Source organism: Lissotriton helveticus, chromosome 11 (genome assembly GCF_964261635.1).
Source record: "Lissotriton helveticus chromosome 11, aLisHel1.1, whole genome shotgun sequence".
In the NCBI taxonomy this organism is placed as follows: Eukaryota; Metazoa; Chordata; class Amphibia; order Caudata; family Salamandridae; genus Lissotriton; species Lissotriton helveticus.
In genome coordinates, this window is record NC_136072.1 from 444,918,174 (window position 1) to 444,937,511 (window position 19,338).

At 45.4% G+C, this 19,338-nt stretch overlaps 1 protein-coding gene across 1 annotated transcript in view; it reads left to right on the plus strand.

Annotated features, from left to right (window-relative positions):
- WDFY1 (WD repeat and FYVE domain containing 1) overlaps positions 1-19,338 on the plus strand; it is a 212,386-nt gene that overhangs the window by 145,063 nt on the left and 47,985 nt on the right. The window contains exon 10 of the mRNA XM_078665963.1: positions 4,344-4,474. Within this exon, the coding sequence (XP_078522089.1) occupies positions 4,344-4,474 (131 nt within the window). The remainder of the gene's footprint in view (positions 1-4,343; positions 4,475-19,338) is intronic.

Sequence of the window (19,338 nt, forward strand, 5' to 3'; positions counted from 1 at the left end):
TGAGAAGGGTTCGATGGGCCAAGGTGGCCCTAGATGAAAGGAAGAGGCTAGGGATTAGGGCACTAGTCTCAGGGTCACTAAAGGATCTTATTGAATGTGGTACACAAGAGGTTCTTAATGATAAATTAGCGGGGATCCATAATGAGCTTTTACTGGGCTGAAAAACTTTTTCATTAATACCAAGCCTATAAGGAAGATCTCGAACCTTAAGCCCAACTCATGGTATAATGAATCGTGTAGGCTCCCACACAAGGCTTTGGTGGTAGCTATCAAATCTAGGAACCACTGCATTATCCAATTGTCTAGAGCATCTTATAAAGCTACCCTAAGAAAGGCAAAGAGAGACTGGGACGAGGGGCGCTGGCAGGATTTGCTGTCAGCATGTCAAGGTAGGAACATGACCCAGTTTTGGGATTTGATAAAATGGGGAAATGGGCAAAGGTCTATTACTCCAAATAATAATGTGGAACCACAGCAGTGGGTTGCCGTCTTTGAAGCACAATTTCAGAAGGGCACAGAAAGTGATGCCCATGCCCTGCACATTATTTTAGAGACCCCCTTGTTATTTAGCACCAAAGAGGTCGAGACAGTCTTGAAGATTATCCCAAGTGGTAAGGCTCCTGGGCCTGATTGTATCCCAGCAGATTTATTTAAGCAGGACCCCGACCTCTGGATACCATACATTACGAACCTAATTAACTCTATAGCAGGCGGAGCTCCAATCCCAGCATCATGGTGCAAGGCGGAAATTATTCCGATTTATAAGAAGGGCGACCGCTCCTTGCCTGCTAATTATAGGACTATAAGCCTTATCGACGCCCTGCAGAAAATCGTAGCAAGAGTTATATTGGGCAGGATCCAGTGTTGGATGCTTGAATAGGATATCCTTACCCCAATACAGGCAGGGTTCCGGGCCCACATGGGGACCCTGGATCACGTTTTTAAATTTGTTATGCTCTACTGGAAGGAGGTACTGCTGGGTAAAGGTAGGATCTTCGCTGCTTTCGTGGACCTAAAATTCACGTTTGACCTAGTTCCAAGATCTAAACTGTGGGACGTCTTGCTAGGACTGGGGATGCCCAAGGAACTGGTTTCCTTAGTGGTAAGACTTCACAGCTCTAATTATGGCCAGGTCTGCTGGGGAAAACTAGGGGTGGTCACAGAGAAATTTGCAGTGGGGAAGGGGGTCCGCCGAGGGTGCGTGCTGGCTCCCACCCTATTTTCACTATTTATAAATGGGGTGATGCAGTACTTCGACAACCTCCCTACGGACGCGCCTATGCTCGCTGGCCAAAGGGTACGCCTGCTCATGTTCGCAGATGACACCCTGATTTTATCCAAAACAAGACAGGGGCTTCAGTTGGCCCTGTCCCGCTTTGAGGAGTTCTGCTGTGATCATGAACTGGTGGTCAATGTTGAGAAGACTAAGTTTATGGTTCTCCATGGGGCTAGGCCCATAACATCACGAGTTTTCATGAGCGGAAAACTCTTGGAACAGACTAAAGTCTTCAGCTATCTGGGGGTTACCTTTGGCGACAAAATGAGCTGGTCTCCACAATTAAAGTTACTGGCGCTGAAACATTCTCAGCTAGCAGAAGCATTGATAAAGGAACATAGGCAGTCATACACCAAGCCAATAGCTCCTGTTGTTAAAATGTATTCTACTAAAATTATTTCTGCAATTTTGTACACGGCTGATATATGGGGAGCATGTAATTTATATTATCTAGCATTAGCCCAGAACAAATTTCTAAGATCAATCGTGGGCCTCCTCAAATCCACATCGCGTATCCCCTCCTGCTGGACCTTGGTTGCCACGCAATAGAGGATATTGCGCGGTACAGGATGCTGGCCTTCTGGAGAAGGCTCTGGATTACCCCAGAGCTATATTTATTTGCAAGGGGCCTGACAGAAATCAGGGGACTGGACAGCTCGAACAAAATCACATGGCTAACTAGCATTAAAACTTTGCTCATTGAAATGGGGATGAGGGATTTGTGGGATAGTCCAGAGTCTGCAGAATTTCCATCTAAAGTAATTTTTAGAACTGCTTACTGGAACCTCATTAAGATCAGGAGGTACTCTGCTTTGACTAGCTCATCCCTGTCTAGAGATTTTTGTGAGCTTAAAGACGAACCCTGTATGGAAAGCTATTGGGACCTAATAACGAAGCCCAGAGATCGCAAACCAGTTCCGAGTTGAGACACTCCCACTCAGGAAGTTCACATGTAAATGGACAACAGGTATGGGAGCTAAATGTCCGTTTTGTCCCGATCCTATCGAGGACATCGGTCATCTCCTTTACGTTTGCCCTGTTTACCAGCAACCTCGAAATATGTGGCTTAAACCCCTGTGTAGATCCTTGGGTACCAGCTCTGCACTGGTTGCCTAAAGGCTGTTGAAAACTGGCTGTAGCGACATCGCAGTTATAGGGGTCGCCAAATTTCTGAGGTGGTCCTGGGTCCTTCGGGAGAAAATCAGGGGGTCCCTATAGCTTGATATAAATATTCCAGAGTATGGCATGGTATGATATAGGAAGTCATTGATTTTTATCTTATGTTGATGTATATAATTTAAAAGTCTTGTGCGTGTGATATATTTAATCTTGTCTTAATGAATTGTTTTAAATGCAAATATATATTTATATTTTTATTACAATAGGCAAATTTATATCGACAGTTTTATTGTGTATATAGGGCTGGGCACATATGTATTGTGTATTTCATTTATTTCCTGTCTTTTAAGATGAATAATCGCAATAAAGACGTTTTAAATTAAATTGAATTGAGTTTCTTGAGGAAGGTTTTATATTTCTAGTACTGTTACTGCCATTCTCTACTTCGAATACAAATGAACTAAGTCCCTGATTTAGGGTTTAGTGGTAATGGAAAATCCTCTGATTTCTGGACGAAGTGCTAAATGATGAGAAGATCCCAACCAGTGGAGTTTCCTTTACAAATGGGGTAGTTTGGCAAATGAAATTCCACTGGTGGATTCTTGTCCGGCTTACCTCTTACCTCTACCTAAGATCCTAAAACTCGATGACTTTGGCTTTGAGTAGGGCTTGGCTTATTTAACTTGCTAGCAGAACTCAACTCTGTTCCAAAAGGCATTTGTTTCTGACACATGACTAAAGGAAGAATGTCATGATGGTGGCCCTGCTCCAGCTGATTTTTTCTTAGACTGCTGTTAACTGTGAGATTGTAGGTCACAAGGGAACCAGAGTGTCATCTGGGGCTTTGGATAAGCCTGTGCGGTAAGAACAGAGGTCCCAAGACCATAGATATCACAATAAATGTACAAACACATCAAATGATGAATTTATTTAATTGTATATTGTGGGTGTGTGGTGAGAAACATGCTTGGTGCTCTCTAACAAGTGAGACACACATGTGTGAATATGTGATCAAGAATGTGATAAAGTAAGAACAACATGGCCCGTGTATTCTTATGTGCTGTCACATTGGGTGCCCAGACAGGGTATGCTCCAAAAGATGGCTGGTTCTCCTGTGTCTATCAACCTTCTTTTGGAGCATACCCACGTTACTACATTCAGCTCACCTTTCAAGTAGTATTTTATATACAATTTAACAAATTGAAAATTTAATCTTTATGTACATTGATTGTGAGATCTGTGGTCTTGGGACCAATGTTATTTATGTGGTAGCACTGGGCTTTGCGCACTTACGACCTAGAAACCAGTAGCTTAGGCCTTCATTACAAGTAGCACAGAACGGTATTACAGTATTTTTCTCAGTGCTAATACCACTCTACAGGATTGTAAATGCTACTGAATATATTACTGGTTGGCTTTATCATACCCTGTAATACCGCACACAGTATTGTTACTTGATTTTCCAGGCACAAATTCCACCTGCTCAGAGCAGGTAGAATTTATATGCAGAAAAAGGAACAGAATGTGGGAAAAACGTGTTGCTCCACTTCAATACGGAAGCTGCATAATTGAGCGTCTAGTCTTCCGGCATATAAGGAAAGTAACCTTGGCCACTCTCCTACTCCCAAACCACAACCAGTAAAACTATGCTCATCTGCCCTCATTATTTAATGTGAAAGAGTTGGCAAATGCCAGTTTGTGGCAAGCGTTTCTAATCCGGTGTGGTTTGGGATGACCAGAGAGCAGATGCCAGTAAATCTGAAGACACTCTTAAGTGCTTTTGCCATTGGCAGCGATCTGGAGGTTATTATCTTTACAATGAAGGAATCTGGAAATCTATAGTAAGTACCTTGTTTTCCTTTCCTTGATGCAGAAGATGGTCTATGAACCGCAATTTGTGTTAAGACTCGAGATGACCTGTCATCAATTTCTTTTTCCCCACATGAAGCATCATTGCCGGAAATGCGGAAAAGCAGTGTGTGGAAAGTGCAGTACTAAGAATTCCACCTATCCTATTATGGGCTTTGAATTCCAGGTCCGGATGTGTGATGCTTGTTTCGAAACCATCAAAGATGAAGAGTGAGTATTAGTGCCTGGTTAACCATTGGTGTAAACACATTTTCTTGCCACTAACAAGAGTTGAACAAAGAATAGTTGTTGGTTATTTCTATACTGGAACTCTAGCCCTATCGATATTGAAGCCCCTGGGACTCCGTGTTAACAGGGCTTGCACCTCATACCCAGTACACTGTTTTCTGAATTGTGGAGCTAGGTGTGTTGGCGAAAGCAAAGTCTGGTTCCCAGGAGAGATGGGCAAAAGCATAATGTTATTCGGAAAGGAGGTCAAAGGCTGGGAGTAGTGTGCCAAAGACAATGATGGTTGAGTATACTTTCCAAATGGAAGCACTTCTTGGATGATTATATAATTTACAAATAGCAAATAGCCGAAGCTGAAAGAGTAATAATTCTCTGGTTAGAGCTAAAGACCACTCTTATCTGTATTTAAATAATTTAGAACAATAAGCCCTATACCCATGTGTGCTGTCAAGCTAGGCCTAATGAAAAACCAAATGTAGTTGAGGAGATGGAAAGACAGGATTCACAGACAGGTCATGGGTGGGGTGGGTTTAGATACTCTGAGTTGCATGGGTGAGGATGTTAGGCAGGTAGGCTTATGAATTCCAGTGGCGGGTAGAGACAGAATTTGCAGTAAGGAGGATCAGGCCACAGGTTGAGCGGTGTCAAGAGGAGGGATCATTAGATGATGAATCAGTGTTAAGTTTGAACAGAAGACAAAGAAATAGCAAGACATGCATTGGGCACTTGCATGGAAGTGAAGTAAGGCAAGTCTTTCCCGTAGACTGATGGTTATGGAGCAATGAGAAAAAACAGGGTAAGGTTTATTTGAACAAGTAGGTGGATTGTGTTTCTTCTGCAGCATCAGACTACCTGGAAGAGAAGCTAGCTCATGCTGAGTCCTACATGTGTTTGAGCTGGTAAAACCGCGAGAGATAAATACCATTACTTAATGGTTACAGTTTTAAACCAGACTAATTTATCTCCCACTTTTAAGTATCCGAGGTCAGAATAGGGACAGCGCGAGGGTTAATTTTCATTCATCCATAAAACCCCATGTAAATTCCTCTTAGTAGTCGTAGAAGGAATTTGCATGGAGGAAATTTGCTCACAACCGTGAAAGGGTTATTGGGCACCAAAAAGCAATTGAGTATGATTTCATTTTCACCGTTGGACTTGAAATGCACCCAAAATGGGGGGCAATTACATTTGTGGCTGTGAAATTTACATTTGCAAAGCATTTGTCATCCTTCTATGCACTGCTAAATAGGGCGATTGTAGCTTTCAACACTTCGACTTGCTGTCATGTTACTGTTCCTTTAGCAAGGGTTTTCCTGTCTTGGAAAACAAGCATGCATTCCATTTACTCCTTCTGACCATAATTTCATTAGTAATTGAAGGTGTTTTTGTTTTTACAGATCGGTGAGCATTTGTAAAATGTGCTTGGACTGTTGGGTGTTGGGGAATAAGCATGAGAAAACCAAAAAAGTGATGTGTGGAATCTTTAAATTATTCTCAGCCACTGGCAATTACTCTTGGCTGCATTACTATTCACTTCAATCAGGAACCAGCTCAGCCGAGCCCCGTGCAAGTAAGAGCAGTGGGGCCGGGTGGGGGCTATCGATGGACGATGATGGGGGTCAATTCATTATAAATTACATTTTCCCTCATCATCGTTTGTTGAAATCCACCCCCACCGCTCTTACCTGCATGGGCCGCGGTTGACCCAGCTATATGCAAATCAGCCTTGGTTCAGCTCCATTAGAAACATTCCAGCCCAAACTGCCAGGTCAGGTCACCTCTAGATGTGATTGTAAGCAAACAAGCAAGTTTCAGCCTATTTAAGCCTCGAAATTAGGGTGCAGCTTGAATCCTACGGCACAGTGAGCATGGTACACAGGTCTGGACATTCCAGTTACACTTATAAGGTCGCACTAAGGACAACAATAAAGTGATGGGTGAAGTGGTAGAATGAATTTCATCCACTGAGAATAAGCATATCTGACAAGTAACATTTGGTATACATATGAAATTTTTTGTATTCTTGGTCGTCACTATCATTAGTGCAGAAGGTGCAGTAACACCACAGCTAGTGTGTGAGGGGCCTCTTTCTCCCCAATTGTGGCTGTTTTTCATACCAATCCCAGACATGCAATCTCACACAGTACTATTGTGTGTCACATGATATGTACTCCCTTTACACAGTCACCCCGTGAGGAGCTGATATCACACAGCGGCAGGGAAAATGAGCCATAAACCACTGCAAAGCTAGTCTTTTGAGGGTTTGAACAGCCAATATCCATTAAAGGATATGAAATCACCCCAGGACATCGACATCATATTCAACATTTTTTTGTTTTTGTTCAGGAGGGGGCTTGGTAGGGGCAACGGAGCAAAAGTGCCTCATTTGTACTTTTAGGCACGAGTCCCCGCCCCTCCAAGGCGCTACTACTCCTGACACCATGACTTTTTTTAATGTATCAATTCTGTTAATTGTATCAACGAAGAGAATCAGTCTTGTACACAGCTGTTTGCCTACAACACATGCGCGGCATCATCAGTATGGTGTGATTGAAGCAAAAAAAAGTCATACAGCTGTCTACTTACAACCTTGTGGCCGACAGCAAAGGTACAGCATAAGATAACGAGCAACAAAACTAACATCCCATGTAACTTCGCCCCTAAATAAAAGTGGCTATAACCAATGGCTGTAAAGTGATGGCGCTGAGTGCAGGTCAAAGTGGGAACGTGGCTGTATCAAACATCTAGGGTGAGGGCAGGATCTCAGGTTGCTCAGATAAGGGTATCTAACGCAGCAGTTGAGGATAAGTTGAGCATCTCAGCTTGTTCAATTTGGGGGAGAGACTGGTGTTGAATGGAGCCCACAGGTTAGGGTAGGAGTCAATTTTTGGTTCAACTGCAAGAGAAAGTTTCTCCATCCCCAGAATGAGCCACAGTTTGTGGAGCCATGTGGTATAGTCTGGCCCTGTCTGTGCCCCATGCCGCCAGAATAACTTGGTGAGCGGCCCCCATGGCCAATGCAATTTGCCTCCCCTCATTGAGCATAGTGGGTACGTTAGGGAATTAGGAAGCCCAAAAATAGTGTAGGCTGGGAACCTCGGGAATGCTGTGTCAAAAGCCCTGTAAATATCATCCATTATGTGCTCTCATTATCAGACCAGTTATGGGCAGTAACAGAGAAGGTGGACCAGGGTGGCCCGTTCTCCACAGCCCCTCCATCAGATCTCCAAATGCTCTGGGTCCCATGTGTGGAGCCGGGCGGGGTGAAATCTCAGTAGTAGACAATTTTATAAGCCGTCTCTGTGCTAGCCATATTATGGGTCAAGTGGCATGCCCGGAATAAATGTCTTCCGATTCCTTGGCGGACAAGGCCCTGCGTAGGTCTGCCTCCCATCACCTATATCCCGATATCTTAGTTAGGGATGGCTTCCTGCCCAATAATGCATATATCTCAGTGATAAGTCGTCTACCTTTTTAAGGATGACCCATTTTTCAAATGGAAAAAGGGGACATTCTGCATGTGGTCTAATGGAAGGTTAGGCACTCAGTGTCTCACTCGAAGAAATTGAAGACGGTCTGCCTCCTCCACGAAATAGTTTGTCTTTAGTTGATTCCACGGTATAATTCCTTGTGTGTCAAATAGACAGCGTATTCATTTGCTACCACCCTCCTGCCTGTGCCAGAATTCCTCCCGATGCATCCCTGGACAAAGTCAGGGTTAGCCAGGATTGGCGTCATGGGGGAGGGGAAGAGGTTAGGCCGATTCTGGTTGCTACTGCGTCCCAAACCTGAAATACTGATCCAGTCACTGGAGAGTAGAGTCCCCATGCACAGTGCTTACAGGAAGTCAGGGCTCCTTCCAAATATGGGAGGCTGTCACAGCCTGGTCTATATAGCACCAGTGTTTCGCAGAGGCTGGATGGCTCCAATCAACCAGGAATCTCAGCTGAGAGGCCTTGTAATAGTGTGTGATCAAGGTGACCGCAAGCCCACCTTCATGCGTCGCGCGGTAGAGTGTCTGTGGAGGCGAATCCGTTTCCCATCCCAAATAAACTTGTTAACCCCTAGCTGCAGGGATCAGAGTGTATTCTTGGGTGGCATCAATGGAAGGGCCTGGAAGATGTAGAGGATCCGAGAAAGGACCATCATTTTGGCGGGAGCTATTCTGCCTAGCCAAGGCAGTTTGTAGATGGTGCCAGGTAGACAGGTCTGTTAGGACTTGATAGGTGAGGGCAGAGTAGTTAAGCATTATTGTCTCAGCCACAGAACAAGCCAGTTTATTATCCAGGTAAGGTATGTGCTCGCCTGCCCCGACAAAAGGAAACAATGAACAAAGATGGGCCTCCTGTGGAGGGCCAGGGACAGATTCAAAATTTGGGACTTCGGCATATTCACCTTGAATCCGGACACCTCCCCAAAGGATTCGAGTTCAGCCACCAAGGCCAGGACTGAGGTCTTTGGGTCAGTGAGGGCGACAATCACGTTGTCTGTGCACAGGCTAATAAGGTGGGGGTCACTGTCGAAAGGAATACCCATGATTACTGCGTTGGTTCGAACTTGCTGTGCAAGAGGCTCCATGTAGAGGGCAAATAGAAGGGGGGAGAAGAGGCATCCCTGTCGGGTGCCCCTCTGGATGGGGAAGGGCTGGGATAGTTTGTCACTGACCCATACTGACACCCGCCTAAATCTGTCCCCGAGACTGAACTGTGTCAAGGTCTCAAAAAGATTAGGCCAATTAACCCAATCAAGCACCTTCTACTTCTCAATGGAGAGAAGGAGGGCCTCTTTCTGGGAGCGCTGGATCTTGACCATCGAGTGAAGTATACATTTGGTATTGGCCCCACACTGGCGGCTAGGTATAAAACCTGCTTGATCGAGTCAGGCCTGGCATTGAGGTGTTGATGCAATGTTCCAGAATGCTGGTGAAGAGTTTGGAGTCAATATTCAAGCGCAATATAGGTCCTTAAGAACCGCCGAGGGAAGGGTCCTTGCCTGGCTTAGGAATAACTGAGATTGAGCCTTCCAGGATGTTGTCAGTTATGGACACAATTTTGTCAAACAAGTTAAATAGCCTTGTAAGCAGAGGGGCCAATTCCTGGCTGGAACTTTAAAAAACTGTGGCGAGTAGCCATAGGGGCCTGGAGATTTAATCCACTTCAAGTGTGTGATGGCTGAGATCGCCTCCTCGATCTGGATGGGCCTGTCCAGGCTCTTGGATTTGTGAGGTGGAAGAAGAGTGACCGAGGCCCTCTCAGGATATTCCGATGGATCGGCAGTGGGTGTGTATCGGTGACCTTGTAACCGAGTACTGTAAAAGGCTTGGACTGTACTTGCTATCTGAGCATTGTAGTGAGCTTTAGCACCTGCTTTGGTAAGTATCACCTTGATGGTACCTCTTTGAGTTTTGGTACGAAGGGGGTGCGCCAGCATGTGGTTGCTCCCTAACTAGAATGTTCGAGGCATTTGTGCTGTAGATACACATGCTTTGCATACGCCTGCCATCAAGTGTTGGGTCCAGATCTTTGCAAGTTGTTTTTCTTCAAAGAAGTCTTTCTCAGTCACGAGGTAAGGTGACTCCTCCTTTCAGTGATAGTGTGCACGGGCATTGACTCCATTGTTAGATTGTTTTCTTTCCACCATCTGGTTCGGACGTTGTTAGCGGTGCTCTAGTTTGAAACTGTTCTTCAGGATTGGTATTGTTTTATACACGTTCATCACCCTGTGCGTGTCGAAAAAAATCAGAAAACTCCATATCTTCAATCGAGAAGACAGCACCGACTGCTTTCGGGCCTAGCCGTGTCAGTTTACTTCCACTCCGTTACACTTCATCGAGTCTTCTGCCGATGGAATGGACTCCGTTACAGACCTGTCCTCTATGCAACACTAAATAGCCATGCACGACCTGCTTACAGTCTGCAGCTTGTGCCTCTCACCGGAGCACAAGGAAGAACATTGCGACGCTTGTCGGTCTTTCAGATCGTAAAAGACTTTGCAGGACCGTCTGGCTCGACGAAGGGACATGCAGCTGCAGAATATTGAACACACCCTGGATATCTTCAGAAAAGATACCGAGCAGGAGGAGATGGAAGCGTTGGCAGCGGAAGAGGAGCAGGCACTCTCCATCCAAGATTCAGATTCCAAGCTAGAAATCAGGCTAGAGTCTGAAGACGTTCCAGCAGGACAGGGTGCTGTAAGTAACAAAGCCCCTTTGCCCACTAAACTTGCTTCCAACGAACAAAAGTCTTCTGGGCCATCGCTCCCTTCTGGCCAAGGTCGGCACCAAGATACTGCTTCCAACGCCCTGCCCTTGGGCTCAGCACACACACAGCACATCAAGCCTTCCTGCTCGAGACGAGACAAAACACCTTTGGCACCGAAACCTTCAGATCCAAAGGATAAAAAAGACAGATCCAGTTCGACACCGAAAATTACGGCACCAAAACCACAGGATGCTCTTCAAAAGCCTCCAGAACCAATCCTAGAAACTGTGCAGGAAAAGACTGGATCCTAAGCAAAAGAAGATTTACATTTATCCAGCCACTGGACATATATTGGCAGAATCAGTAGCATCTTCCAAAAGGGAAATTCCCTCAGAGGAAATAACCTACAAAATCCCTCTAAAAAAGAAGAACATTGCTACAAAACCTTTCCCCCTATCCCTCAATACTCCCCATCATCTTCACCATTACAATGCTCAAACCCGTTCAATATTATACCACAGGGTTCTCTGCATACACAGCCTGATATAAAAGATGGGGATGACAATAGTTCCCCACCAATAGATCCATGGAATGAATACAATATTGATCCGCCTATAGATAATGATCCTGACTTATACACTGGAAAACCATCACCTCCTAAGATGGCGGCTGCTTAGTTGCAGCCGAAGCAGCAGAGCAGTGAAGCTCGTACGAACTCCCCCCAACGGAGACCTATGGCAATGGCTATCTATAGCTTTCTATAAGCTATGAGCTTATGGATTTTCAGATGCGGTACCTAAGAGAAATACAATAAATCCGGCGGAACCTTTTGGAAAACTTTTGGATGCTTTTACCGCTTACCTGTCGTGGCTCGGCGGTACGGCTGCTCCAGGTGCTGACGCGGGCGGCTCTCTCACTGTGCTCCAGTCGGAGAGCAAGAGGGCGGGGCTCGGGTGAAACTTCGCGGGTGCCGCGGAGCAGAGCAGCGTACGAGGCCAGGTCGCTGAGGTTTGCAGGACGGGACGAGGAGCTCGCTGTAAGGAGGTTCTGGGCAGGAAAGAGGCGATCCGCTATGGCTCCAAAGGTCAACACAGGAGGGAAGTCAGCCACAGAGAAAGAAAAGAAAAAAAAGGCTGGAATGGAAACTGCGCTGAGTGACACAGATGGCAAATTACAGACCCCTCCGGTAAGAAAACAGGTGGTGGGCAGAACAAGACCGGCAACAGCCACAGCCATGGCCCCAATAGCCGACATATTTGCAAGGGCTGGCAGAGAGAAGGGGGCAAAAAATCTAATACCACCACAGGAGAGGGGCGAGCCTGAAACAGGGATTGATGTTACAGACATCGTGATTGACCCAGATGTAACTGATTTAACTGATCCTCTCCCCCCAGAATACTAGAGGACTATGCTTGATGAAAGGGGATGATTTGAAGGAAGCCGAGCCAAAACTTAAGCCTGAACTTGACCCTGAGCCTGAGCATGAGCCTGATATTCCAGGCAAATGTGATAGCGAGGCCATGGGGAATGTGAAAGAGACTGACAGCAACGTCATATTGGGTGAACCAGGGGTCTCTAACATCGGGACAGCTACGAGTAACTCCCAGAGGAGCCCAGTGGTTCTGGTTGATGTCGCGAATATGGCCAAGGATCAAGAGGGTCTGAGTGATGGCACACCTATAAAGGAGAATCCTGTCGCCAGCGGGGAAGCTGAGAAGGGGAAAGAAAATGAAAAGGTTCCGAGCGAATGCTTCTTCTCAGTGTCGGAGGGGGGGAGTGGTCAGAGGATGATGAAGATGAGGATCTTGGCTCCAATGCCGTCTCAGATCCAGATGTAGAAAGTGATCTTGAGTCTGGCTTCCCCGTAACAGCAGTTAAACCACCAAAGAAGCGTGAGCTCCCTCAGAGCGAGCTTAGTTGGGACCATTCCTCAGCACTGCCCCTGCAGGGGAGCCCCGGAGGAGGTGCCACACAGATGTCGCTATTAGAGACTATCCACAGCGAGATTCTGGCTCACAGAGAGGAAGCTCGGCAGGACAGTCGAAAATCCCAAGCAGCCGTGAAGAAAATCCAGGGAGCTGTTAGGAAGCTGTCTAAGGCCTGTATCAATCTGGGTGACCGGGTAACTAATCTGGAGGATAGAGTTGTCTCCACGGAGGCGGAGGCAGCAGCCTCAGTCAATAAGGTCTAAGCCCAAAATGCACAAGTTATAGATATTCAGTGGAAACTGGAAGATATTGAAAATAGGATGAGACGGAATAACCTTCGGGTTCTTGGGGTTCCCGAAGGGGTGGAAGGTTCTGATGTCAGAGCTTACGTCATCAAAATATTTGAACAAGCATTTCCAGAGTTTTCTAACTGGACTTGGTCAGTAGAGATACAGAGAGCTCACCGCACTCCATTTAAGATCAAAAAAAAGTACTAAAGAAGGAGATAAACCTAGAGCTATCCTAATCTTTTTGGGTAATTTTGTGCTGAGGCAGGCAATTGCGGAGAAGGCAAGACCGGATGCTAAGAGGAATGTGGATGGGATCTCGTTCTTCGTTCGCCCGGATTTTTGTCATATTACAGTGGAGAGACGTTGGAGACTCAGGCAACTGATCAACCCATTTCAGCATAAGAAAATGCAGGTCTATCTAATTAATCCAGCCCAACTGAAAGTTATAAACGAGGGGAGAACTATGTACTTTACCTCTGAGATTAAAGCCAGAGAATATCTGGACTCTTATGGGAAATAGAACAGCTTTGGATGTATGGAGCGTATGTCTTTGTTTCTAGCCTTAGGGAAATTATTGGTGAAGGTTCAGGTGAATTTGTAGTCTGGGTGTCTATTTAAAAAAAAAAAAGTCTCAAGGGGGGATCAGAATGATGAGTTAAATTATAATATTAAGAGCGTCACTGCTCTCACTGTGACCATCACACGCACAGGCTAGGTCTGAGCGCCTCACTAGCTAGGGAGCAGGGGTGGAGGGAGAGGGTGGGAGGGTGGGCAAGGGGGGGGAGCAGGGTGAGTCGGGTGGTGGGGGAAAAATCTAAAAAAGAGAAATAAGGTGTATTAAGGTAAAAGTTGTTAACATTAAAATTCAGCAGGGAAGCTTAATACAAAAATATGTCATGCATTAAAATTTGTACAGTTAATGTAGGTGGTTTGAATGACGCGAGAAAACGCCAAAGAGTGGAGCATTTTTCTAAGTTTAACAATGTTGATATTTTTTCATACAGGAGACCCACCTTCCCTGGGCAAAGAGAAATCTGATGAAATTCAGGGGGCTTGAAATTTTAGCTTGTTCATCTCAAACGTCAACTATTAGAGGAGTGGCCATTTTAGCTAAACCTATGGTAGGAGGAGCAAAGCATTATAAGGCTGACAGCGCAGGGAGATGGGTGATAGTTGAACCTAATTTAGGCTGTACAATATGTGTGATAAATGGCTAAAATAAGGACGATCCTGAAATCTTTGATTTTTTGGAAGGGGAATTAGCTAATTGGCCAACACCCATAATGGTTTGTGGGGATTTAAATATTTCAGTAGACTGGAGCAAAGCAGATGATTACTCTGGGCGGAAACCCAAAGTGTTCCGAGCTCTCGACTCCCTTATGAAGTCACATGGTCTTAAAGATGTGTGGGCGGTCAGGGAACCCTTAGATCCATGCTACACTTATTTCTCCTGCCCCAATCTGAAATATACTAAATTAGATTACTTTTTGATTTCCTCCACGGAGCTGAATAAGGTGCGAATCAAAAAAACTCCCAAAATCAATATCAGACCACAATCCTCTAGTGTTGTACTATGATATGCCTAAAATAGAAAGGAAACGAACCAGCTGGTCTTTCGAGAGAAAATTACTATTAGACACCAGATTTGTTGAACATCTTAAAAAATGGGCCGTGGAGTTTTATGATACTAATAGGTATAGTGCGTCTCGGAATAGTGTGTGGGATGCCTTTAAGGCTGCTCTACGAGGAGAGACGATAAGCTGTTCCGCTAGGATTAGGAAAGACGATAAGAGGGAGATCGAGAAGTTTTTAGATATGCTAGTGGTAGCGGAAGAACAGCATATTAAGGACATAGGTCAGGGACGGGAGAGTCTAAAAAGAATAACTGTCATCAAAGCGGACCTGCAGAATGGAAAGAAACTAGTGAGTATCAGGTTTCCAAGGCAAGTCGCTATGAAACAGGAGAACAGGCGGGTAAGGCACTTGCTCTGCAGATAAGGCAAAAGAGGACTAAGAATTTAATCTCCCGTACACAGGACGAAGATAAGGAGTATACAGAGCCTAAAGACATTTTAAGAGTCTTTCAGAATTTTTATCAGAACCTGTATAATGAAGAGGGCGTCACGGGTGAACATGGATTAGATTCTGGTTATGTGGATGATGGGCCGTGTCTAGACATTCAAACTAGAGAAGATCTTGATAGAGACCTAGATATGTTAGAATTAACTAAAGCCTTACAGGAATTAGCCTCAGGTAAAGCAGCAGGACCTGATGGAATCCCCCTCGAGGTGTATAAATGTTTAGAAAAGGAGATCGCCCCAATTTTACTAGATCTATTCAATGGTATCTTGTGGTCAGGTTTAATTCCCGAGTCCTGGAAGGAAACTAACATCGTTATCTTTCACAAGAAGGGGAAACCCAAAGAATTGCCGGGGTCCTACCGACCAATATCATTAATTAATGCCGATACCAAGCTATATTCTAAGATCTGGGCTGGCAGGTTGGGGGGGATCATCGGACGTCTCGTTTCCCCGTGGCAGCATGGGTTTATACCTGGGAGAGGTACCACAGAACACACTAGAAGAGCAATTGCGCTATTTGATGCCCATGATGCCACGGGGGGAGATGGCCATGATCCTCCCCGACGCTGAGAAAGCCTTCGACCGAGTGGTTTGGGACTTTCTCTGGGGGATCTTGGTCGGTAGAGGCTTTGGTAATAACTTTCTGAGGGCAATTAAGGCTATGTACCTTGATCCTGTGGCTCGGGTTATGGTCATGGGGGAAAGGTCTGATAAAATAGTGATAAAGAAGGGGACACGCCAGGGGTGCCCTTGCTCCCCGATCCTATTCTCCCTATATATAGATCCTTTTATTAAAAAAAATGTAGGCTCTCGACAAATCAGCCCTGTAGTGTTTAATGGCTTCACTACAAAATTGCTTGCATACGCTGATGACTTGGCGATAACTACATCTGACCCACATCAAGCAATGCCAGAGTTGGTCCAACTGGCCAACGAATTTGGGCTTCACTCAGGCTATCGGCTAAGTGAGGGGAAAACGCAGATAATATGTACTAAAAATATAGTGAAGACTGATTATAGATTTGTAAATTCAGCCATATACCTTGGGGTTAGAATTAATTCAGCAGTCAAGAAGATGGTTGGAGAGAATTATCTTCCCCTTATTAATGAAATCGAAAAGGATTTGAAAAGAATTGACGTCTTACACCTATCTTTAATTGGTAGAGTAAATGTCTTAAAAATGACGATGTTCCCCAAAGTTTTATACTTGTTTAGGGCTATCCCACTGTTAGAGGAAAGTGTGTTGAGGAAAATCGAATCCACATTTGTTAAGTTTGTTTGGCAGTACGGCAAAGTTAGACGCTCAATTGATTATATGTCACTACCATGGGACAGGGGAGGTCTGGCTATGCCGAACCTCAGATTATATCATTTGGTTTGCCTCCTTACACAGATGTAATAAAGCTTTATTCGAGGTATATACTCATAAAAGCACAAACAATCATATAAAATACACATTAATTAAAAAAACATTATTTAATACATGTAAGTATTTTGAGACAGTTGTGCAGCTTTATCAATAAAAAAGTTAATTAAAATTTTAAAACAAATATCAGGTTACGTTAAGAGATATAGCCCTCCGCCTGATGGACCATGCCCACCCCAAATACTTTGCTGTTCCCAGTACAATCGGCATGTCAGTGGATGTACAAATAATTCTTAGCCCCTCGACACCACTAGATGTCCCAAGTTTTCGACAGAGTGGGGCCAACCATACTCTCCTCGGAGTAGCATAGGCCTCACACAAAAATAGAAAGTGGCCTATGCTTTCATTAGTTGCACCGCACATTGGGCAGCATGAAATATTCGAGCTCCGCCATCTACCCGTCAGGGATCTCAGGGGAAGGGAACCGGACCTTAACTGGAAAAATAACTTCCTGTCCATTGGGGCAGTAATACTGTCCCAATACTGTTCTAATACAGGACTCATTTTAATTTCCAGAACTCTACCCCCATTGTATCAAATTTTGTGCTTCTCCAGAGCCTACCATCTATGTAGTCCCAGTACAGGGACTTAATGATGTTTTTACTTGTAAATACTTCCCCGGATGGGTTATCCCAGAGTTTAGGGAGGCCAAGCTCGTCCAGAGCAATCCCTGAGGTTCTTCAACCATGGTATTTTGTGGAAGGTGTCAGCTTTAATTAAGGCTAGAAACCCGTCGGCATAATGCCGAATCTCAGTGGTGGTCCAGAGGCGTCTCCAATAAAGAATAGGCCGTAGTCGAGCTCGGTCGCTAACAGAGCTCCTCCCTAGATCGAGACCGAGCGGAATTAGTGGCGCGCTCTGTGGGAGCCCCGTAATTCCCCTTAAAAACTTATTCTCTGATGTTTGCAAGGGGAGAAGCCGCCCGAAACCCCACACTTCTGCCCCATATAGGGCTGACCCTATAGCTTTGGCGTCGTATACGACAAGAACCGGTTTTATAGGCCTAGTTTTTGATTTTGATTGCTCCACCCGTAGTGCCCCTGAGATCTGCTGGTGCCTCAAAACTGCCTTTCCTATATGGTGAGACCAACCTGGCTTACTTGATATCTCAACCCCAAGATAGGTGAAAACACTAACTACCTCAAGCTCACTGTTGTTCAGGAAAATCCTTGGGCGAGGTCTACACCTTGGGGAAAAAACCATCAGCGACGGAAGATTCCCCATTCACCCCCCACTGGACTTTGGCAAAGTTGCACTCATGCAGCCTCATGATCAAGGTGAGCAACTCGGCTGGAACCCCCGTTCTGCTCAAAACTGACCAGAGTTTGCTCCTTGGGACCAGGTCGAAGGCAGCCCGCAAGTCGACAAAGGCGACATATAGGCTGCCCTTTCCAAGCAAAACCGTCCCCCACCGCAACATGGTGAAACGGAATACTTGATCTACCGTGCTGGTCGCCCGCCGGAAACCTGCCTGATAGGGAGACAAGGCATTATTCTCCTCTACCCAGTCCATCAGTTTGTTTACCACCATCTTCCCTATCACTTTTTGGACAGTGGCAATCAAACTTATTGGCCTGTAATTGGCCGGGAGTGACCGATCACCTTTCTTATTGATGAGTATGATAATTGCTCCCTTCCATGTTTCTGGGATTGCAGCCCCCATTGCGATGGCATTTCCCAGTAGGGTCACATACCTGGCCCACCGTACTTTATCATTTTTAAATACATCGGAGGGTATCCCATCTAAACCCGGTGCCCTACCCCCTTGTAATGATCAAATTACAAGTTCCGCTTCTTTAGGGGAAAACAAACTTTCAATACAAAATACAGTTGGAATTGCTTCCACAGCCACAACTTCCTTTGACTCTGCGTACTGGGGTTTAAAGTACTCCACCCAGGCTGCCTCATCGACATTATTGTCTGGTTTATTTGGGGTTCCGCCTCTACCCCACTTCACAATTTTCCAGAAAAGCCTGGAATCCTTAGCCCCCGAGGCCTCGAGCAATTCATCCCAGTACTCTTCATCCCACTTTTTCTTAGCCAGGCGAACACTAACCTTATATTGCTTCCTGGCTGCACAGATCGCAACCCTGTCCCTAGTTCTAATTGCTCTACCCAATGCTAGTCTGGCTACCCTACACTGCTTGTTGAACCACCTAGCCGGTTTGGGTAAAACTTTCCTATTTGCCTTAAAAGGTCTCGTAAAATGAAGTTTTAAAAGGGAAAAAAACTTGTTGTGTATATCTGTAGTTAACCTGGACCCCGGGATTATAGTACTTACTGCCTCCATGGCGGCGATTGCAGAATCCACCTCTGAGCTTATATAATCCATGGACTCCGCATTCGCCAACACACTTGGCCAGTTAAGTCTACGTGTGTCGTTGGAAATAACAGGTAGTACTCCATTCCAAAGTTGCGAGCAACCTATCATTGGCGTCCACCAATTGTGGGTGACACAGAGGGGATTGTGATCGCTTTCCAATCTACCCTCGATTTCCATATCGCATACCCCCTGCCATAAATTAAGGCTACAAATGACGTAGTCTATTCTACTTTTGCTATAGCCATTGTCAAATGTACAAACACCTTCCTGGTCACCCTTAGTCCTTCCATTTGGGGCTCTCAGCCCGTATTCCAGGCACATAGCGTTCAATAGTAATATGTCCTTCGTCCACCGTTTGACTGGAGCCAAATTTAGGGTTGGAACACCCCATTGGATGTCCTCCTCTTGCCCTAGTGGATTCTCCGTGTTATCCAGCGGTTCAAATGTCCTATTTAGGTCGCCAGCCACTACCACTCTGTTTCCCAGGGACTGTGATTCAAGGAAAGTATACAAGGCCTCTAGGGTGGGTGAACTCCCAGTGTTGGTACCCCTGGCATAAATGTTGTAAATGTCTACCACACCCCACTTGTCCGATGCC